General features: G+C 44.4%; 1 protein-coding gene across 6 annotated transcripts; it reads right to left on the bottom strand.

Moving 5' to 3' along the window:
* Positions 1–30: 30 nt before the first annotated feature.
* Btd (biotinidase) lies at positions 31–27,996 on the bottom strand. Of its 6 annotated transcripts, none has more exons than XM_070018628.1 (5): positions 27,915–27,967; positions 10,848–10,999; positions 8,063–8,327; positions 3,006–3,155; positions 31–1,490 (listed from the first exon to the last, which is right to left on the bottom strand). In XM_070018628.1, exons 3-5 carry the CDS (start codon positions 8,321–8,323, stop codon positions 318–320), a joined length of 1,584 nt encoding a protein of 527 aa, XP_069874729.1. In that variant the 5' UTR covers positions 8,324–8,327; positions 10,848–10,999; positions 27,915–27,967; the 3' UTR covers positions 31–317. The 6 variants fall into 6 exon arrangements, with proteins under 6 accessions (XP_069874729.1, XP_069874728.1, XP_069874730.1 ...); XM_070018627.1 differs by lacking the exon at positions 27,915–27,967 and adding an exon at positions 27,816–27,900; XM_070018629.1 differs by lacking the exon at positions 10,848–10,999 and having other exon boundaries at positions 27,915–27,996.

The following is a 27,996-nucleotide window of genomic DNA, read 5'->3' as shown; positions in this document are numbered from 1 at the left end:
AACAAACCAAACCACTGCCTTGTGAATGTGTGAAGTATCAACTGACATATTTATTTAAAACCAATTGTGTACTTAAAAGATTTGCCAGAAGTGGCTTGAAAAAGACAAATGTGAACAGAAAATACCAGAAAACATCTGTCATTGACACTGAAGAGAAAGAGGGAACCTGCCTCTTCCGTGGCTTCCTGCAGTCCTCATGGAACGATGTGGTATGCCCCAGGAGTGGGCTTCCCCCCCTCCAGGCCCAGTGGTCCTCTGTGAAAGGGTGGGGTTGTCCACACAATGACCAGCATCTACTCCCAGGCCTCACTCTGGGCCTAGGTCCTCTCATACAACCGCCCATAGAGAGCTGCAGTTACCAGACCGGACGACAGTCCAGTCTTCCTAAGGAAATAGTGCTCATTCTCCCAGCCCAGCTGGTCAGGGGTCTGCAGGGTCATCCCCGAGGTCAGAAACAAAGGGAAGATATAGGAAGTGCTGAAGTTCCCCCACAGGTAAAAGTCGAATAGCCCCGTCGCCTCTGTGATCTCCTGGCCACACGTGTCGAAGCCAAGTCCTCCACACTTGACCAGGGCGCAGACCTGAATGGAGTACGTGCCGTGCACTGTGTGGAGGCCACTGAAGACCCCCAGGGCATACAGCTCTTGGGACAGGGCAGGCCTCTCATAGAGTAAGTAGCAGCAGAGGTTGTTGGAACAGACTCGGAGATGGCCTTCCTTTCCCTCCACAGGGACCAGTGTGAAATTGTCGTACATCATCTCTGAGTGGAACGGGGGAGGCCCGTTCGTGTTCCACTTTGAAGCTTCCTCACAATGGACTTCCTGGGCATCCTTCTCACAATACGGGTCACTTGACACCATCTTTAAAAACTTACTGTGGAATGAGTCCATTTTACCTTTTGCCTTCTCTGTCCCAACAAGACATGATGGATTTTGGGGTAGCTGGGAAATTATAAGCTGACCTTTGGGGCTTACCATGTTGTGGTACCAAAAGGACTTTAGAGGGGTATGTATGCCACTTCCTGTCATCCCCAGAGATGGGTGATGGATGTTAGCTGCCAAAACATTGACGCCAAAGGCCATGGCAAAACCTTTCTGAATTTCAATGGCTGCCAAAAGCGGGAGCTGGTTCATCCAGGCGGTCGGGTACACAATGTGCTTTACTTCCAAGTCTCTGATGAGTGTGACAGCAGGGTCAAAGAACAAGATGTCAAAGCAAGTGAAGACACCAAACTTGCCAGCAAAGGGGGTATCGAAGGTGATGTGATCCACTTGAAGAGGGGTATCAAAAGCTGCCTCAAAGTAGAGGTTGTGTTTGCGATAACGGTCAACAAGGGTGCCATTACTACTGAACACCACATCTGTGTTAAACTGGTAGTACCCGTCATGGGGGCACCTTGGGTCACTGCTGAGACAAGGCTGTTTCGTGCCTAGATTGGCCACCAAGAACATCTCTCCCTTGATGGCCATGCAACTCAAACGCTGGAGGACCTACAGCAGAACGAAAAAATAAATAAGTAAAAAGTATAAAAACGTGTTATTTTTAAATCACGTATTTTAAAAATCCTCTTTTATCTCATATTTTTGTAGAAAAATTCCCCATATTGTGTCTTTAACATAGAAATAGTTATCATAAATAAGGTAAAAATAAAAACTAATGAAAACATGCAAAAGACATGAACAGGTGATCCACAGGAGAACAAATACAAATAGCCAGCAAACACCTAAAGATGCTCAGTCTTATTAGTAATACATATATGTGAACTTATGAGACATTTTCGTTACAATGGCAAAAATTCAACTGCATATCTTGCATTGACAAAGGTTAGGAAAACAGGTACTCAGACTAGTTGGAGACATGAAATCTTTTAATGTAGAAGTTTGGTGATCTTTATATTTTATTTTTGCCAGTCATGGGGCTTGAACTCAGGGCCTGGGCACTGGTGCTGAGCTTATTTTGCTCAAGGCTAACACTCTACCACTTTGAGCTACAGTGCCACTTCCAGCTTTTTCTGTTTATGTGGTAGTGAGGAATCGAACCCAGGGTTTCATGCATGCAAGACAAGCTGTCTACCCCTAAGCAAAATAACTTAAAATTTAACAAGGCACTAGCAGCTCACACCTGTAATCCTAGCTATTCAAGAAGCTGAGATCTGAAGATCAAGGTTCGAAGCCAGCCCAGAAAGGAAAGTTTGAGCTACTCCTATTTCCAATTAACCACCAAAATGCCAGAAATGGAGCTGTGGCTTGAGTGTTAGAGCACTAAGCTTGAGCATAAAAGCGCAAGGAAGGGCTGGGAAGATGGCTCAGTGGTAGAGCACTTGCCTTGCATGCCTGAGGCCCTGGGTTAGAGCACCACATAAGCAGAAAAAGCCAGAAGTGGTGCTGTGGCTCAAGTGGTAGAGCACTAGCCTTGAGCTGAAGAGCTGAGGGACAGTGCCCAGGCCCAGAGTTCAGGCCCCATGACAGGACCCCCCCCCCAAAAAAAAAAGCGCAAGGACAGCACCGAAGCCCTGAATTCAAGTCCCAGCATTGGCGCATGCACATGTATGAGTACGCGCACACACACATACACAAATTGCTTGCCGTAGCAAGTTATAATCAGAACACAACATGTTAGAAAGGACATCAATAATGTACACAAAGAGCACATAGAAAGTGATAGAGCTGGATGTGGAGCAAATGACTGAGCAAAGTTTCTCTAGGGAAAAAAAGGAAGATGAAGGATGGGTTGTGGTGGTGAACTTGTAGATTTTTCCCCCTTTTGTTTAGCATGTATAGTGATTTTCTGTTCATATGCTTCTTTCATAATCAGTAGAAGATCCACAGAGGAATGAATGTCTGTCTCAAAGGCAGACATTCTTAATGGAATGGAGGAAGTAGGGTTGGACTTTGCTGATCCTATGACAGGCTTGTCTCCTTTGCATCTCTGCATGCTGTGGAATGCGTGGCTCAACTCTGCACACCCTCAGCCTCCTAAGCAGGAAGGCTGAGATCTTCACGTACCTCCGTGTCAGCAAAACGGTGGGGCTCCAGGCACGGGTTCCACCTGACCAGCTGGGGAGATGGCATGAAGTCCAAAAATGGGAAAATAGATGTTCTTGTAAAGTTGAACCCATGAATGCCATCTTCTGGAAACACTATAATCTGCACACCCTGTAAAGCCAAACACCAAAGTGCAGTCTCTTATCAGAAAAGGGAAGCACCAACAAGCTACTCTGTACTGGGAGCCAGGCTACAAGGCTCAGGTCTCAGCAACTTCCTGCAGAAGCTGTCTGGCTTAGTCTGATCCACGGGGCACACAATGACAAAAGTCCTTTAGGAACACCATTCCTTGTGTTGAGGGCAGGTCAGGGAAGATAGGAGTGAGTAGATGGGTGATGGGCACAGTTAACCAGATGAGCAGTTAGGAGGGGTTGGCATTCTTGATGATACATTGGGAGATGGAGTTGGTCAGGTGCTCTAGAGAGCCTGGATATTACACCCCTTAACAGAGGTGGCATCTCTAGTGCTTCTCAGCCTTCATTCTGAAAGCTGCTGAGAACACTGATGCTGGAGCATGCCCTGAAGTCTGACTCAATTGGCTCAAGGGGTGGCAGGAAGAGGTTTCCTGGCAACTGTGTTTAAAGTTCCCCCAAGTGATTCTAATCCCCAGCCATGATTGGGACCCACTGGGAGAGGTGCAAGGTGAGGATGTGGTTTCAGCATCGAAACCAGGACTTCCTTGAGCTCTCAACTCCACAACTGGGAACAAGAGGCTCCCTTCAGGACTCGACACCGCACAAGCCTTTTTCACATACTTGGGAATATCCTGGGCCTCGGTGACATTGGCAGCAACAACAAAAAACCAATAACCAGACAGAGCAGTGCTCAATGCCAGAGCCTCATTCTCCCACTGAGCTCTACTTATACAGATTCTATGGCAAGTCTAAAACGCTGACCCCAATGCTCAAGGTGGAGAAGCCAAAATAGCAGACACTTATTTCTAGAGTACAATGCAAATTCTTTTTTGATTTCTATTTGTGGAAAGCATAAATAGGAGGTTCACTGTCCAGTGCAGGCATATGCCCGGGCAAAGTGAGACCCCCTCCATCTCAAAGTAACCAGAGAAAAAATGCGGGTGGGGATGGGGAAGGGCCTAAAGGCATGGTTCAGTGGTATAATGCCTACTTAGTAAGTATGATTACCCTGAGTTCAACCCCAATACTGCCATCAAAAAAAGTAACTAGTGCCGGGCGCTGGTGGCTCACGCCTATAATCCTAGCTACTCAGGAGGCTGAGATCTGAGGATCACCATTCAAAGCCAGCCCGGGCAGGAAAGACTGTGAGACTCCTATCTCCAATAAACCACCAGAAAACCAGAAGTGGCGCTGTAGCTCAAGTGGTAGAGCGCTCACCTTGAGCTGAAGAGCTGAGGGACAGCGCCCAGGCCCAGAGTTCAAGCCCCACAACTGACAAAAAAAAAAAAAAAAATAGTAACTAGTGATGACCAGATTTAAGAAGATATCATAGGGTCTCCTCTATTAATGGATATTTTAATTGTTTACAACTTTCTTTCTGTAATAAGAAAAAAAACTGGAGTGAGCATGTCTATATAGTCCACACAGAAGATTTATTGAATAAACACTGTTCACAAATCTGGGTGTTTTTTTTTTGGGGGGGGGAGGAGGGATGTCAGTAGTGGGGCTTGAACTCTGGGCCTGGGTGCTGTCCAAAAACTCTTCAGCTGAAGATAAGCACTCTACCACTTGAGCCACAGCACCACTTCCTGTTTTCTGGTGGTTAATTGGAGATAAGGTTCTCATAGACTTTCCTGCCTGGGCTAGCTTTGAACTATGATCCTCAGATCTCAGCCTCCTGAGTAGCTAGGATTACAGGCATGAGCCACCAGTGTCCTGCAGTTCACAAATCTTTGAAACCTTCACTTAGAGGTTTTAATGAGATTAAGAACCGCTTCTGGGAATGAAGGTCACTAACCCGAGTACTGCTGCCTAATCACCTTTACACTGGACTTCCTTTCCTCCTATGAGGGCTTCTACCTAAAGAGAAATCTCCAACTACTCCAGGCAAGTCTGAACAAAAACTTGGACACTTGCTTGACATAATTTTTCATAGTTGCTTTGCCACACACAGCCATAACCCTGTCGGGAGCTGGGTTATCAGTGAGCACCCAAATTCACCTAGCAGCCCCTTCCCTGCTCCTGCACCATGAATGGATGGTGTCTGCCCCTGGCCGGGTTACATGCTTCCTTTGGGGGCAGGTCACAAACTGGAGTTGACAGTCACCAGGATTGGTTCTGCATGGCACTTGCCAAATGGCGTTGGGCTGCTGAAGAGGCAAGAGGAGTTGAAGTGGCCAGTGCTGGGGCAGTGTGCAGGCCAACGCCTCTGGCGAACCTGTCCTGAATGGTTGCTGTGGGCAGGAGGCTGAGGCCTCAGTGGTTTTCACACTGACTTCAGCACAGACAGAAGCCGGGTGTGAACAAAACGTGTGAAAGATGTTTAGGGAACAGATATACAGATGCATAAATAGACCAGCAGGGGAAAGATGAAATCCAACGAGCCTGTGTGTGTGTGTGTGTGTGTGTGTGTGTGTGTGTGTGTGTGTGTGTGTGTGTGTGTGTGTGTGTGTGTGTGTGTGTGTGTGTGTGTGTGTGTGTGTGTGTGTGTGTGTAAAGGGTATAGGGATGGGGGTGTCAAATGGCAGTGGCGACCTCACAAGTCCACTGTGAGTTGTCACTGCCACAGCTTCCTGAAGACAGAGTCCAGAATGAGAGTGGTAGGAACCTCCTTCAGCCTCAACTGCACTGGGATAGCCTGGCCTGTCGGCAGGCTGCAAAGCAAATCTCCCCAGGAACTACGGAAGGGACTGCGGATAATGACGGAGGGCATCGATGCTGGGAACCATGGCAGCTGTCCTCAAGAGTGCAGGAGGTGACATGCTATAGTGAGGGGATCAGGCAGAACTAGGGGTTTCTGATTTCTGTCCACTGAAAGGAAGACTTCCAGAAGTTGCCACCACTAGGATGAGTGCACCTATGAAACAGTGCTGGGCTATGGAAGGTGTTCATGGAGAAACCACAAAGGAACAAAAGAGAGTGTCATCCATCAGAAGTACTGAACCAGGTCTTCAAGCTCCTTTATACCAGCATCAATAATATAATTGATAATATATGTACATAATATAGTATATGCTATGTATAATATATATGTGTATAATACATAGTATATACTATAATATATATACTATATAACATATAGTATATGATACTACATAGTATATAATACTATAGTGTATACTACATAATATAGAGTATTAACTATATGTATATATGTAGCATATACTAGTATATTATATGTATATTGTATATATTATATGGTATATACATATATACTATATAGCATTATACACTTTAGGCATATACTATATTATATATATATATATGTATAACATACATATTATATACACATATAATTACACATATAATTTTACATATATATTTATATGCATGTAAATATATATGTGTATACATATATTACACAAACACTTGATTGTGTGTGTAGTCTAGCCTGTAATGTTAATCTACCAATAGGCCAGGCAGTGCCAGTGGCTCACGCCTGTAATCCTTGCTACTCAGAAAGCTGAGATCTGAGGTTCATAGTTCAAAGCCAGTCCAGGAAGCAAAGTCTGAAACTCTTTTTTTTTTTTTTTTCTGGTAATGGGGCCTGAACTCTGGGCCTGGGCGCTGTCCCTCAGCTCTTCAGCTCAAGGCTAGCGCTCTACCACTTGAGCCACAGCACCACTTCTGGCTTTTTTTGCTTTTGTGGTGCTGAGGAATCAAACCCAGGGCCTCATGAATGCAAGGCAAGCGCTCTACCACTGAGCCTCCTTCCCAGCTCTTAAGTCTGAGACTTATCTCCAATTAACCACCAAAAAGCCAGAAGTGGAGCTGTGGCACAAGTAGCTCAGGGACAGTGCCTAGGATCAACACACACACACACACACACACACACACACACACACACAATGTTGGGGCAGAGCGTCTTCAAAATCTGGGCTGGCTTGCCCCCATTGGGGTTAAAGCCCAAACTGCCCTTCAGGTAAAGGTTCCCCAACAGGGTATGGACATTGCCCTTCTGCCCCCACGGGAACCTCATCTCTATCCCTCCCCCTCCTGGTAGCAAGGGAAGTAGAGGTGTGGTGCCCTTACCCCTGTGGCTTGGGCGGGGCTCTGTCTGGCTCAGGGCTGGCACAGACCCCAGGTATCTACAGGCAGCAATCAACAGTTCTGTGGACACATACTATTTTTGTTAAGCTATAAAGGCTACATGAAGCATGAGTTTATCATGCTCCGTAGTTTTCAAGTTTTTCTGCACATCAAACTTTCCCTGGGGAGCCTTTGAAAACCCAATGCTCAGACTCCTGCCCATCTGGGCCAATTACAGCAGACTCCTGGGGCCCTGGCACCCACACTTGTTTACCACTTGCACAGTAACTGGCCCAAAGCCACATCAAGAACTGGTGGCTGCCGGGCGCCGGTGACTCACACCTGTAATCCTAGCTACTCCAGAGGCTGAGATCTGAGAATTGCGGTTCAAAGCCAGCCTGGGCAGGAAAGTCTGTGAGACCCTTATCTCCAACTAACCACCAGAAAACAGGAAGTGGTGCTGTGGCTCAAGTGGTAGAGCGCTCGCCTTGAGCTGACGAGGTAAGCACAGCGCCCAGGCCCATGACCAAACAACAACAACCACAACTACAAAAATGAAAACAAAAAGCGTGGCTTGGAGGAGCGGGGAATGCTGCTAAACTCAAGATCTGGCCAGTGGGTCTGGAGTAGGACTGAGATTCTGCCTCTCTCATGGGTCATGGGCTCAGAGATGTTGCTGGTCTGGAGTAGCAAGACTGACCAAGCCAAGGCAGCTTTCTTAGCTGGACTGGTTTTCCAGAGGGGCTGTAGGAAGGGGCGGGGAGGGGGGGCTCCCACCCACTGCTCACAAGTCAAAGAGCAATGTGCTCCATTCTAGGAGCTAAGCTTAGGTCCTAACAGAGGAGCAAATCTTGCCTTCTGGGCTGCGGTCAGCACTTGCTGTTCATAGATGTCCAGGTTCTGGTTCATAAGCTCCAAGGCCTGCTGGCGGCTAGTGAGCTCCAGGGGGTCTGGACTCAGAATGGACTGGTGCTCGTACACAGCAGCCACATAGTATCGGTGATGATCAGCCCCGCAGTCCTGGCCGGCGACGACGTCCAGAGCAGTGGCAGCAGCGTAATAGCCAAGGAAGAAAAGAGCAAGCTTGCTGCTGGCTCCAGGCATAATGCAGACCATAAATCTGGAATGTAATGGGCCAAGGGAAAATAGCTGAATAAAGAATTCTGGCAAGAAAGGAACTTTTGCAGCTGTGATTTATTAATCCCAGCAATTAAACTCACACACAGTGGTACTGCGACTCAGAGTTTGTTTTATGTTCCTAATAAAAAGAGTATGTGTTTCTCTCCAAACATGTAACAAGCTACATTTAAAATGGCTCACTGTGTTAACAGTCTGCTTTTTAGAACATTTCCAAAACAGATTCAACCTTTGCCATGATTTCTCTTTAGCCAGTGTTCAGCAGGGCTACTTCTCTAGATGTGCACAGAAGATGGAAGCAATATCGTCTGATTATCTCACACAATTCTGTGGTGTGTTTTACACTTCCACCCGAGTGCTCTGCACACACAAACCACCCACCAACTACAGAGCCAATGACCACTGCGATGAATAACACAGCTCCGCTTTCCAAGCCATGAAAAAACACCAAGGATTAAAATTCTTCCCTCGATTCCTTGGTTGGCAATGAATACCATGGCTGCCTCTCCCTGGGATCAGCACAACACGCTTTATTTAGGGCGGAGACTGTGTAGACTACAGTTGCTGTGAAGCAGTGTCCCCCATCACAGCCCAGCATTGTCGTTGGTGACTGATACTTGTTAACTGCGTCACTGCTTAACCAGCCTTTGTCTTGCTACTCCAAATCTCTTGCTCAAAAGCATACTCTTTGGGAATTTTTATTTTGTTTTTTTGGAGTGACTAAGTGGAATTTTCTAGCAAGTAAACTCTGCTTTGTGACTCCTGCCTGAAGAAACTGGACATGAAGGACACTTCTGTGTCATTTTGCCCCCATGCCCCAAGGACAGGAATGTTTCCTTCCAGTCACAGTGTGTTACTAAGCTTTAGAGAGACCAGTCCAGGTCCAGGTCTGACTAAGGCTCCCCTTCTCGCTCCCCTGGCACACAGACTCAGCAAGAGTTGTGCCCCTGCCAGGCTGCTTGCCCTGTGGAGAGGCTGGGTCTACCAAATGCCCAGAAACCCCATTAAAAGAGGAGATAACAGGGCAAATGAAAGAAGCCTAGGGCTATGCTTTAAGGGGAAAATGCCACACTTCCCAATCTCTCTGCACTCCTGAGTTTGCATTTCAAAACCAACTCCCCAGGCTGCAAGATTTTTTTTTCCCCTAGAAAAAGTTCCAGAAATAAACCATAATTATTTTAGCCATGGAATAGGACTAGCAGTGTTTATTTCAGCCATGGAATATTACTAGCCTTGTGTGTTCAGAATCTTAGAAAATCAAGTTCTTCTCCCTCTTCCCTGCACCCCTCCTCCCCAGCCCAGCTCAAACTGTTAGTTCTTTCCCCAGGGAATAAATGTACCATCCTGGTCCCAAATCCCAAAGGCTGTGCTGTTCATCTGGGACTCTGTAAACAATGTTTTACTATGAGCACAAGCTGCCTTTCAGCAAGCAGTCATGAGTTTCAGAGTAGAAACAAAAGTATAATTGATTAATTTTCTTATCTGAACTTTGTCTCTGAAGACAAGCATGGAATAATTTAAAATGGATCAAAACTCTCTTTTCCATTCTAGTCTGGCTTTCTACCATGCTGGCGATGGGGAGTAGCTACGGAGAGAACCTCAGCTTCCCAGTTCCAGTGACAGCATTATTTGGTTTGATTTGGTTTAGTGCCAGTCCTGGGGCTTGAACTCAAGACCCAGGTGCTGTCTCTTAAGTCCCCCTACCCAAGGCTGGTGTTCTTCTACTTGAGCCACAGCTCCACCTCCAGCTTTTTGATGGTTAATTGGAGATAAGTGAGTCTCCCAGATTTTCCTGGCTGTGCTCACTTTGAATCTGGATCCTCAGATCTCAGCCTCCTCAGTGGCTTGGATTATAGTCCTCAGTGGCCTGGATTAAAGAAGTGAGCCACCAGCACTAGCTCCAGGGACAGTATTTCTAAAGTGAGTCTGGGCAGGGACATGAGATACATAGTAGCAAAATTAGGAGATCCTAGCTTTCACAGTAACCCTCTCACAACTGAGAACTCTGTACCACAGATTTGGCATAGGTGCTAGGGACCGAACACCAGGCCTCACGCACGCTAGGCAAGTGCTCCACCACTGAGTACACTCCCAGCCCTGGGTATACAACACTTTCAGTGTAAGAAACTTGTAATCCAGCAAAACTAAAAAAAAACAAAAAAAAAAACAAAAAACAAAAAAAAAACCCCACAGGAACAGCAAGCTACCACATGCTTTTCTACTTTGAGAAAATAAACTTTATGTTATTTACAGAGGGGGCCTGGTAGGGAGCTATAGTGGCAGCCATTTGTGTGTGAACATGGGTAGAAGGATAATTAGAGGTTATGCAGCTTCCACCAGGTATTCAGGCTTGAAAGATGCAAGCTTAATGAGGTAGGACAGAATGAGTAATTAGAATAAAAATAGGTACCACGTTTGCCCTTCTCAAAGAGTGGTGAAGCAAGCGGGAGGGACACTGGCATCACAAGGGCTCAGGAGAAAGCCAACAGGCTTGAGGCAGTACCTTTGGAGGGCTCAGCAGGAGCAGGAGGGGTACTGAGCCTGCAGTGACAGGACTGGAGGACTCAACGTTCTAGCTGCTTGCCAAGAGGCTCCCGGGTGCAGCCCAAGTCCACACAGATGTCCTGAGTGTGGGTCTTGGGTGTGGAGGGGTTCCTGAAAAATCCAACAAGTGATCCATCTTCAGAGCTGGTCAGCACAGACAGTGGATATCAGAGTTTATGTGTGCTGAGCTCCCTGGAAGGGCATGTGACATGGAGACTAACCTGCAGCAGCCCCAGTATGAATGCAGACAAAGGGGACAAGGTGCCTGCCTCTTTGAGGCATCCTCAACTGCCAGGGAACAGCAGGGCCGAGACAGTGCCCGTTTCAGACATGCTTGCCAGCCTGCATGAGGTCTGGCGGAGATGTCAGGTGAAGCAGGAGAGGACAGGAGGACAGATGGGGAAACAGCACGATCAGATTGATACCTGTAGGTCAGATGGCAGCCATGTGCACGAAAGAGAAATAAAGGCAGGGAGGTAGGCAGGGCGGGCTGGGGGAGGAGGCAGTTCTCAGCTATGCAGGCAGGGAAGGCCTCAGTAGAAGGTGAGGGCACACAAACATGTGAAGGCAAGATTGGAAGGTATGTGGCTATCTGGAGGGGGCTGTCCCAGGCAGAGGGCCTGAAGTAGGTACTTGCCTCAAGTGGCTCAAGACTGCAAGAGAGCAGGGGGCCTGGGGCTATGCAGCCAGTGGCAGCCAATGAGATCACATGGAGAGAAAGGGCTCGGCCAACCACTGGACTCCTAACATATCTGCCTGGCCTTGGTCCTTCTCCATCCTGATCTCATCAAAGGGCCAATCTTGAACTTCCAGTGACTCCCATCTCATGCAGAGTAAAACCAAAGTCCTTGCAGTGTTACCACGGGAAGGGTCCAGTGGACAGAGGTAATCAGAGTGGGCAGTGATGCTAGAAATGGCATCTTTACTGAGCAACTGGTTTCAGAAAGGCTCCAGGACCCTTGCTACTCCTTTCCTCAGGAAAAGTGGCTCCCAACACTAATCCTGACCAGAATTTTTTTTTAATCTATGAGGAACAGAAATCAACCTGAAATTACATAGAAATTTGTTTTGTGGAAATTTGGTAACATGCCAATCACTAGGTATTTTTATACCTACCGTGCTCTATGATTCATTTGTGATAAATGGCTCCATTTCCTTTCCAGTTTGGTGGCACTGGGATTTGAACTCAGGGCCTCATATTTGCTCAGCTTGCTTGGCTCACCATGGTGCTCTATTTGAGCCATTCTTCTTGCCCAGCTTTTAGCTGGTCATATAAAGTAATTATACAGAGGGGTTGCAAGTCCATCAGTCACATTATGAGTACAATGCTTCTTGGGCAATGTCTCTATTCCTTTGTTCTCCCCCATCCCCCCCTTACTCTCAAGTTGCATAGTTCAGCTTTTACATAATGACCACTGAATATAATGGCTACAAGACTACATTTGCTCACCCTTCCCCGCTCCATTCCTGTGCTCCTCCCCTTGCTTACTCCCCAAAACATGTTTCTACTGCCTGGTGTTCATTTTGATAAACAGTACATTAGGTATCCAGAGGAGTTACACCTTTGGAGTCTTCCCCTAAATACACTATCTTTTCATTAGTTGGCTTGTGTGTAACTGCATTGAGCTTGTATATATTGTTATGCCTAGTTGTATTTTAGATCTAGCTTTCACATATAAAAGAAAAAAATGTCTCTCTGAGCTTGGCTAACTTCTTTTAACATTTTTTTTCTAGGTCCATCCATTTTCCTGCAAATGACATATTATTCTTTTCAATGAATGGGTAAAATGCTATTGTATATATGTACTACATTTTCATGATCCACTCATCCATTTTAGGGCATCTGGTCTGTCTCCATAACTTGACTGTGGTGAATAGTGTAGCAGTGAACATAGCTATGCAAGTATCCTGGCTTGTAATGGTCTTAGGAGATGCCCAAGAGTGGTATGACTGGTCATAGGGAAGTTCTATGTTTGTTTGTTTATTGTTGGCCATGGGGCTTGAACTCAGGGCCTGGGTGCTATCCCTGAGCTCTTTTTTGCTAGAGGCTAGCATTCTACCACTTTGAGCCACAGCTCCACTTCCAGTTTTCTGATGGTTAATTGAAGAGAACAGTCTCACAGACTTTCCTGACTTGGCTTTGAACCATGATCCTGAGATCTCAGCCTCCTACTTAGGAGGCTAGCTACTCAGCTAGGATTACAGGTATGAGCCATCAGCACCTGACATGTTTATTTTTCTGAGGAATCTCCAGGGTGGTTGTGTTAGTTTACATTCCCACTAACAGTGGGACATGGGTCCTTTTCCCCCACATCCCTGCCAGCATTTGTTGTTGCTCAAATTCCATCTCAATGGAATCTCAATGTTGTTTTGATTCGCATCCCTTTATGGCCAGGGATGCTGAATATTTCTTCATGTGCTCATTGGTCATTCTTACTTCTTCTGAGAAGTCTCTCTTGGGTTAGCTCCTTTGCCCACTTATTGATTGGGCTATTAATTTTAAGGCTCTTCTTAATAAGGTAATTTCAGAGGCAGATAAATACATTTAAAATATTATATGTACACCTATTGATCATGTGTGTGTGGGGGGGTATATAGAACTTGAATTTAGGACCTTGAGCTTGCTAGGCAGGCACCATACCACTTGAATGACAATCCTAGCCCTTTTTTGCCAGGGCAAATCTTTGGAGCTGCTGTTGTTGGTGGTGGGGCTTGAACTCTGGGCCTGGGTGCTGTCCCTTAGCTCTTCAGCTCAAGGCGAGTGCTCTACCACTTGAGCCACAGCACCACTTCCAATTTTCAGATGGTTAATTGGAGATAAGAGTCTCACAGACTTTCCTGCTAGGGCTGGCTTTGAACCGCGATCCTCAGATCTCAGCCTCTGGAGTAGCTAGGATTACAGGCGTGAGCCACTGGTGCCTGGCGCCAGGGCACATCTTTAAACCTGGATCCTTCTGAGCTCCAACTCTCAAGTATGTGTATTTACAAATATGAGTAACTAGTCGGGCGCCAGTGGCTCATGCCTGTAATACTAGCTTATTCAGGAGGCTGAGATCTGAGGATCATGGTTCAAAGCCAGCCCGGGCAGGAAAGTCCGTGAGACTCTTATCTCCAATAAACCACTAGAAAACTGGAAGTGGTGCTGTGGCTCAAGGGGTAGAGTGCTTGCCTTGAGCTGAAGAGCTCAGGGACAGCACCCAAGCCCAGAGTTCAAGCTCCACGACCGACCAAAAAACAACAACAACAACAACCAAAAAAAAACAAATATGAGTAACTGCACAGGTGCAGTGACCAGACCTAGACTATAGATACTCCCCTCCCCCTCGCCCAAGCTAGGAATTGAATTCACAGGCCTGTGTTTACTAGGCAGGGGCTTTATCCCTTGAGTCACACCTCCATTCTCTTTTTTCATGGGTTATCTTTGTGGCAGGGTTTTGATGCCCAGATCTGCCTGGACTCTGATCTTTCTGTGTGATTCCCATGTTACAGGGATAACAGGCATGTACTACATTGCTCAGATATTGGTTGAAATGGAATCTCACAAACTTTTACGCTGTGGCTGGCCTCAAATTTTGATCCCCTGATCTCCACCTCTGAAGTAGTTTAGGATTACAGGCTTTCATAGATATCATTATTCTTTATGTCCTAGGGAGAATAATGGTCCCACAACTGGGAAGGAAGTCAAAGAAAGGCAGAAGAGGAAATGTCACAGCCTGTGGAACAGACCCCGAGGGGCCTGCTAAGCTACCAGGGAGCCGTGTAGTATGTGTTTCTGTGTAGGACTGGCAGGAAGACAAGAAAAGATGCTAAAATTTCAAAGAGTTTCAGAATTCTCATGCTGGGCTCTGGTGGCTCACACCTGTAATTCTAGCTACTCAGGAAGCTGAGATCTCAGGATTGTAGTTCAAAGGAAATTCCACAATAGTCATCTCCAATTAACCACTAAGAAGCCAGAAGTAGAGCTATGGCTCAAGTGGTAGAGCACCAGCCTTGAGCAAAAAAAAAAAAGAAAAAAAGAAAAAAAGAAACAGTGTCCTGAGTTCAAGCCCCAGTACCAGCACCAAAGAAAAATAAATAAACAATCTATAACTCAACCTATAAATTTTGTGATTTTCTCCGCTAGATTTTTTTTTAAAGTTAAGGTATAGAAATAATGTCCATCATCATGTAATTTACACAATCTGGTATAAAGGAAAAAGAGAACTTCTTTTCCAGAAGACATTCTAAGGGCCAGTTGTTCTCACACAGGAGAGGGAAGGTCATGAGTGGGCCCAAGTCTCCACATAGTTGTAGTGTGCATAGCGTTGTTGAAGCCGACCTCTAGCAAGACCTTTGACATCTCAGTGGAAAGGTCAAGTGTAAACACTTCAGCCAGAGGACAACATCAGAATTCAAAGATGAACTCACACAGAACAGTAGATTATCAAGTCCTCTGAACTAAATGGGTACATTGTGATTTCATTGGAAAAAAAATACAGCCAATATCTTTTTTTTTTTTTAAAAAAAAGGAGAATGATATATAAAATTTACTCTGCATTATGTCCTTGGATTAAGACTAGTTTCTGCTTCCTTGATTAGAATAACTGATGCTAAAGTAAACAATTAACCAAAGGACTTTGGCTTGCTCACCTAAATCTTCACAATTTAAATAAAACTTCCTTGGGCTAAGCAGGGAAGTGGTTCAGTGGTAGAGCATTTCCCAAGCGTGAGGCCCTTGGTTTAATCCCCGGCCCAACAAACGTCTTCCTGAAGTGCTCTCAGTGTCTAATGTAAGAGGCACCCCTCCTCCCCCCAGTCATAATTGGATGGAAATCCTAACATCTTCTCTTCCTTCCTTCCCTCCCTCCCTCCCTCCCTCCCTTCCTTTCTTTTTGGCAGTACTGGGGCTTAAACTCAGGTCCTGGACTCTGTCCCTGATCCTCTCTGTGCTCAAGTTTAGTACTCTACATCTTGAGCCACTTCTGGCTTTTTCTGTTTATGTGGCACTGAGGAATTGAACCCAGGGCTTCACACATGCTAAGCAAGCACTCTACCACTAAGCTACATTCCCAACCTCAAAAATCTTCACCTCTTTCGATTTTACTTTATACAGAAAGAAGCCAAACCTAATTTTATAAGTTCTCTACTGCCACCCTGTGGACCAATCGACTACCCCAAGTGGGTGATTCATCTCAAGAATCATAAATAATACTACAGTGACTCTTAATTAATGGTTAACTGATGACTTTTTCTCCATCTCTTCTCCTTTTCATTTCTAATATTTCATCTGTCTCTACTACACTGAAAAAGAAAAAAATGGAAATCATTTGATTCTCCAAGATTTGGGTTTCCTGAAATACAAGTTAGAAACATCATCTTTGTTTCCCAGGTCTTTCGACAACATGGATGATAGAATTTAGGTTTCAGAGTTTCTACATGGCCTTCATAATGAACAGAAAGGAACTACTTAAAGACTAAACTAAAGGGGAAAACTTCCTGTAAGAAAGTATCTTGTTCCAGGTCTGTAGGCCAAAAATCACAAGGCATACTAAAAATTGAAAACCAGAGTCCGTAGAGATACAGTAAACATCAGAACCAGCATGAGATATATCAAGGAAGCTGGAATCACCCAGAAATTTAAAATAACTAGGTAAGTATGCTAAGGAATCACTGGGGGGTGGGAAGACAAGCAAGAAAAGAATGGTAAGTAAGCAGAAGGAGGGAAATTCTAATGAAGTGCTAAAAAAGAAATGCTTGAGATTAAAAACACTAGCAGAATAAAGAATTGCTTTGATAGGCTAATTATTATAGACTGGACATGGCTGAGGAAAGACTCAGACAGGATATGTCAACAAAACTTCTAATAAAAGCAGTATTAAGAGTTCAAGACCAGGGGCTGGGAAGGTGCCTCAGTGGTAGAGCGCTTGCCTTGCATCATGAGGCCCTGGGTTCGATTCCTCAGCACCACATAAGCAAAAAGAAAAAAGCTGGAAGTGGCGCTGTGGCTCAAGCGGTAGAGCGCTAGCCTTGAGCTGAAGAGCTGAGGGACAGCGCCCAGGCCCAGAGTTCAGGTCCCATGACCGGACCCCCCCCCCAAAAAAAGATTTCAAGACCATTCTCAGTTACACAGTGAGAAACTCTGCCAAAGAAAGAAGGAAGGAAGAAGGGGAGAAAAGAAGAAAGAAAGAAAGAAAGAAAGAAAGAAAGAAACAGAAAGAAAGAAAGAAAGAAAGAAAGAAAGAAAGAAAGAAAGAAAGAAAGAAAGAAAGAAAGAAAGGAAGGAAGGAAGGAAGGAAGGAAGGAAGGAAGGAAGGAGGAAGGAGGGAGGGAGGGAGGGAGGGAGGAAGGAAAGAGGGAAGAAGGGAAGAAGGGAGGGAAGGAAGGGAAAGCAAGAAATAAGCAAAGAAAGAAAGAGAAGAGACAGAAAGAGAAAGGAAAGAGTATTCAAAGAAAAAAAAATTTAAAAACCATATATTAAAACATCCAAGAACTATGGGACAACTAAAAAAGAAGCAAATACTCAAAAAAGAGAGGAAAGAACACAAGCAGTATTTAAAGCAATAATCTCAGAATGTCCCCAGATTAATATCAGACATTAAACTACAGACGTAGGAAGCTCAAAAAACACCAAGATACAGGGGCTTTCTGGGGGAAGATGATAGATTAGACATTTCTGCTATATGACTCTGCAGTCAGAAGAGTCAGAGCAGAAACTATATTCTGAGGAATGGTGATGGGAGGGTAACATGGGTGCAAGCAAGTAAGGCTCTGCAGACAAGTAGCCCTCACTCTCCACCGACAATCCCTGTGCCAGGAACTCACAGACACAAGGTGAGCCTGGGGAGTGCAGGCAGCCCTGCTAACAGTTAGGCTGGCAGTCCGGGCTGGAGCAAAGGCCTGGCATCCAGTGCAGGGGATTTGATGTGACTGTGACTCATGAATGCTGAGTGGCACTGGAAAAGAAATCACTATATCACTCCTCATTATTAGGGAGTGTCAGAGCCAGATGCCTTGAGAGGGGCCTATTGTTTGGGACACAGCTCCTCTGGGGACCTGAAAACAAGGAACAATTGCAGTCTGGGGGCCTGGAGACACCCTGCATTGTCTGGTGGGAGAGAGCAGAAAGAGACAGCAGCCAGGAGGAGGAGGTTTGGATGTGGACTGGATGAGAAGCATAAGCACTGGAAGCACCAGGAGGCCAGGCAAGGGAGGACTGTAGTCAGAGGCCCCGACCTTTATGTGAGGAGCAACTCCCTGTCTGTGGATTATACCAGACATGGACAGCTCTGAGCCAATATCGCGAGGATTGCTCTGCCCACAGAACTGCCTGTCTGCCATGTGGGTTGCTGCCTGGCAAGTCCGAGGCTCTAGCTCAGCTTCAAGGGACCCTGATTTCTGCAGTTTCCTTCCTTCCTGTAGGGGGGCTTGCTGCTGGGTAGGTCTGAAAGCACTGAGATCCATACACAGAGCACGGTTCCCTAAGCTCTTCTGTGCAGAATTCAGCGTTTCCTTTACTCTTCCTGCTCTCCAATGCATTTGGAGCTCGGAGGCCCTCCGCTTGGACATTTGTCACTCCCCTGAGTACACCGTCAGGGTAAGGAGCAAGTAGGGACCATGCTGGTTCTCAGGCAGCAAGGGCAACAGGTCTCTATACATGAAGGAGGGGAGGATTTGGGGCATGGCATTACATTCAGAACTATGTTCCTGACACAGATCAAAGGACATGATTTGTTAAGAAGTGACAAATCTTTTTTCATACAAAGAAGGGAAGGCTGAGGAGTGAATGCAGCCCTGTGGTGATGGCACACCCCTGACTGGTCCAGATCTAACTCCACATGGAGCCGTGTGTGTGTGTGTGTGTGTGTGTGTGTGTGTGTGTATCCCAGCTGTGACCCACGTGTGTGTGTGTGTGTGTGTGTGTGTGTGTGTATCCCAGCTGTGACCCACGACCCCACCACAGCCCAGCCAGATCTAACTCCACATGGAGCCACACGTGTGTGTGTGTGTGTGTGTGTGTGTGTGTGTGTGTATATCCCAGCTGTGACCCACGCCCCCACCACAGCCCAGCCAACTCCAAAATCAGCGGACCCAGGAAGAAGATTCTCCAATTCTTTGTCTTTTCTTTATAAATTGCTATATACTATTATAATTAATTAATTAATTTTTGCTAGTCCTGGGGCTTGAACCTCAGGACCTTGGCACTGTCTCTCTCTCTCTCGCTTTTTTTTTTTTTTTTTGTCCTCATGGCTAGCACTCTACCCCTTGAGCCTCAGCTCCACTTTCAGCTTTTTGGTGGTTAATTGAAGATGAGACTCACAGACTTTCCTGCCTGGGCTTTTTTGTTATTCCTCTTCTTGGTAAAATTCAAAGATAAAGTAAGAGTTGTTTGAGAATTCAAATTTAAAAAATCAAAAGCATTTTAAGGGCAAAATAATCAAGCTATTTTCACATTTTATCAAAGGAACATGAATGTTAAAAAAAAAAAAAAAGAAAGAAAGAAAGCCTGCCGGGTGCAGGTGGCAGGCTGGGCAGGAAAGTCCATGAGACTCTTATCTCCAATAAACCACTAGACAACCAGAAGTGGCACTGTGGCTCAAGCGGTAGAGCGCTAGCCTTGAGCTGAAGAGCGCAAGGACAGCGCCCAGGCCCAGTGTTCAAGCCCCACAACCAACCAAAAAAAAAAAAAGAAAGTAACATGTAATAGGTTTGAGAATTCAAGAACTAAGGGTTTATTAGTCTTATCATCCTTTCTTGAAAAAAAAATGTGTAAAGGATAAATTTCTGCCAAGCAAGAAGTAATACAAAAACTATAGAAATAGACTTGAATATATAATAAAAATGAGGATTTGGATTACAGAGCACAATGGGAATGTTATAAACTTTGACAATGTAGAAATTATAAAACTACCCAAAGGTGATGAGAGTTCAAGTGCTGAAGAAAGCAGAGGTCAGGAAATAAAATTAAAGTGCAAACTAAGCAAAAAATAAAAGGTGGTGTAGAACTAAGAACTAAGTCCAAGAGGACATTAATCAAGATGTATTGTACTTATAAACTGGTTGGTTTATTTATTTATTTTGTCAGTCCTGGGGGCTGACTCTGGGCCTGGGCGCTATCCCTCAGCTCTTCAGCTCAAAGCTAGCCCTCTACCATTTGAGCTACAGCACCACTTCTGGCTTTTTCTGGTTATGTGGTATTGAGGAATTGAACTCAGGGCCTCATGCCTGCAAGGCAAGCACTCTACCACTAAGCCACCTTCCCAGCCCTAAAGATGTGTGTGGGGGGGGGGGTAGGGGAGTGTTAGTCCTGGGGCTTGATCTCAGGGTGTGGGCACTATCTCTTGAGTTTCTTCTTTTGCTCAAAGCTAGTATTCTACCACAAGAGCCATAGCTCCACTTCCAGGTTTCTGGTGCTTGACTGGAGATAAGAATCTTAGGAACTTTCCTGCCTGGGCTGGCTTTGAATCTCAATCCTCATATTTCAGCCTTCTGAGTCACTAAGATTACAGGTGTAAGCCACTGGTACCCAGTTAAAGATAATTTCTAAAAATAAAAAATGAACTATATAACAAATGGTGCTTAGACTACTGAATATTATAATAACCTAACTACTAAAATAATGGCCAGCAATCATTCCTCTCTGTGTTGCCACATTTCTTTATCATGTCAATTTAATGCCTTAACTCAGAGCTGAGCTCAGCCATATAACTTGCTATGGTTAATGGGATGTTACCAGACACAATAGAGGTTTGTTTTTTTTTTTAATTTTTTTATTGTGAAAATACTGTACAGAGGGGTTACAATTACATGGGCAAGATAAACAATAGAGGTTTTTAATGTGACTTTTATTCTTCTGCAACCTGCTGACACTGTATGAGGGATACATGCCTCAGTGAAAAATATGCCCGATGTCTAAGTGGGCAGTCACCTCCTAGGTAAGCAACCTCCTGTGGCACAGCATCTAGGTGACTGGCACCTAACTACAGACCCATGCCAAGCTCAACTGGGCCCAACCTCACAGGAATGTAAGGTAAATAAATAAGAGTTGTTTTAAGTCACTAAACTTTGAGGTAGTCATTTGCATGATTATTTATGCTAATTGGCATAGATATTATACAGAAAAAAAACCCAAATACCTGGATTCCTGTCTCCCACAGTACAAGAAAATATTTCAGGCAAACAAGATATTTAAATATGAAAAATAAGCCAGAGCCAGGAGTGGTGACACAGTCCTGTAATCCCAGCACTACAGAGGTGTAGACAGAGGATCAAAAGTTCCAGCACTACAGAAGTGTAGACAGAGGATCAAAAGTTCAACATCAGCCTGGGCTACATAGCAAGACCCTGTCACAAAATAAAACAAAACAAATCACAACAAATAAAACATTAAAAAAACTTAAAATTATGATGCAAAAAGATTTCATAACCTCAGCTTAGGCAGCTTTTTTTAAAGCAACACACACACACACACACACATACACACACACACACACACACACACACATAAAGGAAAAGAATTGTCATTTATAACTATAAAAATCTAAAGCAACACACACACACACACACACACACACACACACACACACACACACACACACACACACACACACACACACACACACACACACACACACATAAAGGAAAAGAATTGTCATTTATAACTATAAAAATCTGCAGCCCCAAACTACCAATAGGCCAGGTCCAGTGGCTCAAGTGTGTGATTCTAGCTACTTGGGAGATGGAGATCAGGCTATCCCATGCTAGAACTTCACAAGATCCCCATCTCAACCATTAAAATGCTCAGTGTGCTGTTAAGCATCAGCTCAACAATACTGCATGTGAAACAGAAACAGGAGACTCTCAGTCCAGACTAATTAGGCATAAACATCAGACCCTATTCATAAACCAAGCAAAAAAGGGTCAGGAGCAGGGTTCAGAAGATAGAATACCTGCCTAGCAAGTGCAGGGCCCTGAGTTCAGTAAAGCTAATTATAACAGTAATAAAATAATAATAACTGTGGAAGCATTATCTAAGATTAGTCTTAGATTAGAAGATTAAGTTACATAAGGAAAAAAAGTAACTATAAATAAAATTTAAATACTAAGAATTAGCATTCTGAATATGCAAAGGACAGCTATAATAAGTAAGAAAAATGACAAATAATTAAAAAAAGACATGGTCAGCTGAAGGCACGGTTCAAGTGTAGATCATCTGCCTAGCAAGCACAAGGCCCTAAGTTCAAACCTCAGGAACCCCCACAAAAAAAAGAAGGGTACAAAATACAAAAAGGTAATTCATGTATTTCACAGATAAAACATTCATGCCCACATTTACACACACACACACACACACACACACACACACACACACACACAATATCAATACTCATTAGTAGTCAGGGAAATGAGAATACAAAGCCATTTCACATCCATCAGATTAGTACATTTTTCAAAGTTCCTAATTGAGATTGTGGAGAAAGAAGAATTGTGTGAGTATAAACTTGTGCAATGACTTTGGAGACCAATTTGACAATTTCCAGTGGAACTGTTACTACCTCCTCCAGTGTACAGACACACAAAATCTCTTAGCCCTGTGACAAAAAAACATAAGAGAATGTGCAGAGCACACTTTTGTTTTTGGTTGGTTATGGGGCTTGAACTTGGGGCCTGTGTGCTGTCCTTGAGTTCTTTTACTCAAGGCTAGTGCTCTACCACTTTGAGCCACAACACCACTTCTGGTTTTCTGGTGGTTAATAAAGAGTCCCATAGACTTTCCATCTCAGGCTGGCTTTGAACCATGACCTTCAGGTCTCCGCATACTGAGTTGCTAGGACTATGGACATGAGACACCGGCTCCCAGCTTCAGAGCACACTTCTGATACACTGAAAAAAACAAAAAGAATCTGTCTTCTTTGGTCTGAGTATATTTATTATAATTCTTGTGATGGCACCCTATTTCCTCAGTGTGGCCACCTTAGAAGTTGGGGCTTAGTGGGAAGTGTCTGGCCATGGAACAGAGCCTTTATGACTGACTGAGTCATTTCTCTCGGGTATAGGTTAACTTCTTCCAGCATGCTCCTTCCTCTCTTCCTCCTGACTGCTTGCCCTTCTGCCATGAGGCCCTCCTCACCAGAAGCCAAGCAGATGACAGAACCAGGCTCTTGACTTCTACCCTCTAGAAGAGTGGGCCCAAATAAACTTCTTTATAAATTACCTAGGCTTGGAAGTAGAGGTGTGGCTCAAATGGCAGAGTGCTGTACCAGGCTTAAATATCTGGTACAGAAGCAGGAAATGCCCAGCACCTTCTTTAAAAAGGCTGATGAAGGTATTATAAATATCAGAATTAAAATATTGGTTATTTCTATGTGATTGGAGGTGGGGTGGGGAAGGAACACAGGAGGCTCATTGTATGTATGATAATGTATTTCTTAAATGAGGAGCTACATATATAATGCTTGCCTGAAAGGCGTCATAAGTGTTAAATGTATGAAAAGCAGAATAAGTCTTGAAAAGGAACTCAAAGCTTAGGATGAAGAAATTACTTTATGGGCTGAAAGTCTTCACCTGAAGCCACACCCCAGCACATCAGCAAAAATCACTCAGACAATCTTCCCTAGAGCTAAGTCTCTATTTTGCTGACAGAGAACAGATACAAAGCAAAAACAAAGCAATAAGGTAAATTTAAAAGACCACTACCAAGTTTGGAGTCCTAGCCCAATAAGGTATATGTCTCAGGTCCTCAGAGCACACACATTTGTCACTGTTTCCTATGCATTTTATAGACATCCTTGTCAGATATGTTCTCTGCTGATGACAAACTATCTCAAATTCATTTAGGGAAAAAAAAAATGCACAGTGGATCCCAGAAACAACATTCCTTCTGTCTCTTTCCCATAACGATCTCTGTTCCAGACTCAAGTCCCACTTGGATTTAAATATAAAACAAAAGCTAAGGACTCATCTGTACAGGCTGAAGGGAAGAAGTCTAACCTTTCTGTAGGTTAAAGGGCACTGGGGGAAAGTTCATTCTCAGTGTCTGTCAATCAGTAACAGGCACAGGGAGTTTTTAATATGGAGTTTCAATATGGAGTATCCAGCTGCTTTGATGGTTCCAAAATAATTGATTTTCCTTGGTTTTGCTTCAAACCTATCTCAGAGCTTTGGTAGCATGCAGTGCATACATTTAAAGAGAAGCAAATTAAATCCACTTAACCTGTTCCATTCAAAGAACCTGCTGTTCCTCTCATGTTGACCTATTTCCTACAGCACATTTCCTGCCTTGTAGTTGTGTTAATTTTAAAAACTGTGTTGCATGTAGATTTCCTTTTGTTGTTGTTGTTCTGTTCTTGCTGCTGTTTGTTTTTCAAAATACTTTTACTTTTTCAAGCTACTTTTCTTTACTTGTTCACCTACACATAGTAGCTGGTCCAGGTATCATGCAAGGTACTGGTAGAACAAGGCAGACCTCTGTCTCTCTGGGGCTTCACAGTCCAGTGTTCCTAAGTCCCAGGTCTCTAAGCTGCTGCTTTACGATATTTTGGGCATCAAGGCTACCTCTAACACCTCTTTAACCCACCCCTGGCCTGAGATCCTGCCACTGGGGCCCTCAAGACCTTGAGGGCTGAACTCAAGGTCACAGGAACCATATCTTGACCCATAGTGCCCTTGTTTATGCTTATTGAGAATTTACTATGAGCTAAGTTCCCTCACAGAGCCAGCCAGGCAAAGATGCCCAAGGGTGAAGAAAAAAGTTGGGGGCGGGGGAGGTGCTGTACAGTAGTATATAAATTTTCTGTTACAATTTTCTGTCTTATTTTATTGAGACAAGGTTTTGCTATACAACCCAGGCTGACCTAGAGTTCCCTATCCTCCTGCCTTAGCCTCCCAAATGCTGGGGTTAGGGCATGCCCCAGCACTCAATTTCCTCTTATTTTCATCTGCTTTCCTTTTTGGCCATTCTATAAATGTATCACAAAAAGACCTAAGTAATTTCTTCATCTGATACCCAAACACTCTGTCCTTTGCTAAGATATGTCTGTGAGAATATTTCTCCTCCCAGGTTCAGCTAGTGTTTTGATTTAAAATCATCACAAGGACCCTTAGTGTCTCTGTGGTTTTACTGAAATTAAAATGTACTATTAAAATTCTGGGGTCTAAGGAGCTGGATCCTGTAGAAGCTGCTGCTGTCCTCTGAGAGTATTTTCTCCATGCACTGTTATTTGTAACCCTTCTAAGATTTTCTGTCGTCTGGATATTCTCTTCACCCAGATGAAAAAGTTGTCAAACAGCTCCTAATACTCTCAACTCACAAGGCAGATTCTGATGACTGGTTCTATCCTTTGGAGAATATGTCATCAGTACTGTAGGTTTTTCTTTCCAAAACAGTTACATTTATTCCTCCCTTGAGGGATAAGGAACAACCCACCCACTCCCAAAAAGTAAATAAAACATATTTCAGTAAAATAGCCAACAAATTAAATTCCATGCCTATAGCCAACAAAAGAAATGAAGAATGAAGTGAATGTTTACAAAACTTACACCGTCTTTGGATAAATTACAGATTCTGGGCTCTTTAATTTTACTTTTGAACTCAGGACCTCACACTTGGAGGCACACCCTGGGATCTTTTCATTACAGCTGGATTGCAAAGGAGTTGCTCCCTGACCTGGATGGGGAACAAGACTCTAAATACCTTTTATGAATCATCAGAGGCAAATGTAGAGTTGAATGCTGAATCCTGAATCCCAGACAGAAAGGTGTAAAGGTGAAAGCAAGAGCAATTTCAGTAACTTTTCTCTTTGCTGAAATAGCAGAATCTAGTCAGTTGAGTATTTATGCTTCGGGAGAACCACTTAATCCTAATTCCAGGACTAGGAGAGAGTGAGGGAAGGGGTAACATTGTCCAAAAAGAAATGTACTCATTATCTGACTTATGGAACTATAACCCCTTTGAATAGCATGTTTATAACAACAATAAAAAACACAAACAATCTTAATTGCAAGGATTTGTTCCAATTTACAATTGAGTTTCCACTGTATTTCCTACTGAGTAGTTCTTTCAGTATTTGTTTGACTGGGAAGAAAACACAAAGTCTCATGAACTATTGCCCATATATGTTTGTAGTAACAGTGTCAAATGGGTTCATCCTTGAATTTATAAGTCTAAGTTAGTCAACAGCATTACTTTGGGAATAGTTAGGCAACCACACATTTAACTATTAACTGATGCCTCAAGCATCAGTTGGTTCCCAAGTCAGGGCAAAATCAAGTAGAGCAGGATTAAGAAATAAAGCATATCTTAACTTGTCCTGAGATGCTAGTATAGGATGATTCTGATGCAATGGGGTAGAAAGTATAAGTACCTAAATAAATAATAATTCTACCTGAAGGAGGAGAATGGGGTCTTGCTTCTAAACATAGTAAGTACAATGCCAAAAACTACTGGAAGCACACAAAGAATAATCTGTATCCTTCTGGAACTTGTTTACTTCTCAGTAAACAGTTTAAAATGAAGTATAATGTTCACTACATTTTTATTTGAAATGGTAGTTACATAGGTATACATAATGTTAAACTTGGACATTTTTATTTCCTCAATAACTTTGACATTTTTATTTCCTCAATAAATGTCATAGTTATAATATGGATACCTTCTCAATATATATATATAAATATATACAATATAAATTTTCATTTCCTTCTCAGAAATCTCTCAGCTGAGGGCCTATGATCCTAGCTATGCAGGAGGCTGAGATCTGAGGATAGTGGCTCAAAGCCAGCCCCAACTGGAAAGTCTGTGATATTCTTATCTCCAAAACCATCAAAAAGCCAGAAATGAAGTGGAGTGTGGCTCAAGTGATAAAAGTGCTAGCTTTGTGCAAAAAAACTTAGTAATGATAGCATCCAGGCCTTGAGTTCAAGCCCCAGGACTGGAACACAGAAAAAATAGAGAAAGAGAAAAAGGGAGAAAGAGAGAAGAGGAGAAAGAAGGTGGGAATGGGAGAAGAGAGCAAGGAAGAAAGGAAGGAAGGAAAGAAAGGAAGGAAGGAAGGAAGGAAGGAAGGAAGGAAGGAAGGAAGGAAGGAAGGAAGGAAGGAAAGAAGGAAGGAAGGAAGGAAGGGAGGGAGGGAAGGAGGGGAGGAAGGAAAGAAGGAAAGGAAGATCTGTCTCTCTTGGATGGTCCCATATACAGGATGGTAATCATTCTGTTTTCCTTTGACAGAGGTAGAAAAAGGTATTGAAATAAAATGGAGACCATTTGGAAGGGCCCAGGGCTATAAATGGAAATTTTTGTGGGTTTAGAAATTCCTTCACAGGGCTGGGAAGGTGGCTCAGTGGCAGAGCTAGCCTTGAGCTGAAGAGCTGGGGGACAGCGCCCAGGCCCAGAGTTCAAGGCCCACGACCCACAAAATAAATAAATAGATAAGTAAACAAATCCGTTCCCTTCCAATTGCTTCACATTCGTTATGTCCACGCGCCCACTCTTGACCTTGTCTCTGTGCTCTTATCTTTTTTGTTTAATACACCAATCCCTCAAAACCTTAACCTTTCCATCTTGGATGTAACTGGAGATTTTGCATTATTTACTTATTTATTTTGTGCAACGAGGGTCAAAGTGCGCTTCTTTCGGCTCACCGACTTCAGCAGTATGATTAAAATGCTGAGCAAAGGGGTGAACCCGGAGGGCCCAAAGACGACTGTCACAATCAACCGCCAGCCGACTGAAGCCCACACCGGTCCCAGCAGCTCGGGTGCAGCGGGCCGCGCGCCACCGCCTCCTCCCCCTCAGCTCCCGGCAGGTCCCCAGCGCTCAGCCCCGATGTGCGCATGCGCCACCTCTACCCCGGCCCCGAGGGCACAGGCGCAAAGCGCTGCACCCCATTCGCGGTGTGGACAATGCTCTTGGACTTCGGACATAATGGCGAAAGGCCTCTCCGGTGCGGCTTCTTACCTGCTTGGCGCAGACCACAGCCTCCAGCTAGTCCCACCTCCCACCGCCACAGCGGACCTGCGAGTGGAGGGGGCGGGACGGGGGTGTCTGCATTCTCACCTCACGCGCAGCCCACGACCTTCAGCTCCGCCTCTTCCTCCGCGTACTTTAACGCTTCCGCCTGTCCGCGCCGTCTTTACGG

Source organism: Dipodomys merriami, unplaced genomic scaffold, assembly GCF_024711535.1.
Source record: "Dipodomys merriami isolate MVZ:Mamm:240054 unplaced genomic scaffold, mDipMer1.0.p SCAF_13, whole genome shotgun sequence".
In the NCBI taxonomy this organism is placed as follows: Eukaryota; Metazoa; Chordata; class Mammalia; order Rodentia; family Heteromyidae; genus Dipodomys; species Dipodomys merriami.
The sequence above is the reverse complement of the archived record's forward strand: the minus strand, read 5'-3'. Positions and strand labels throughout refer to the sequence as shown.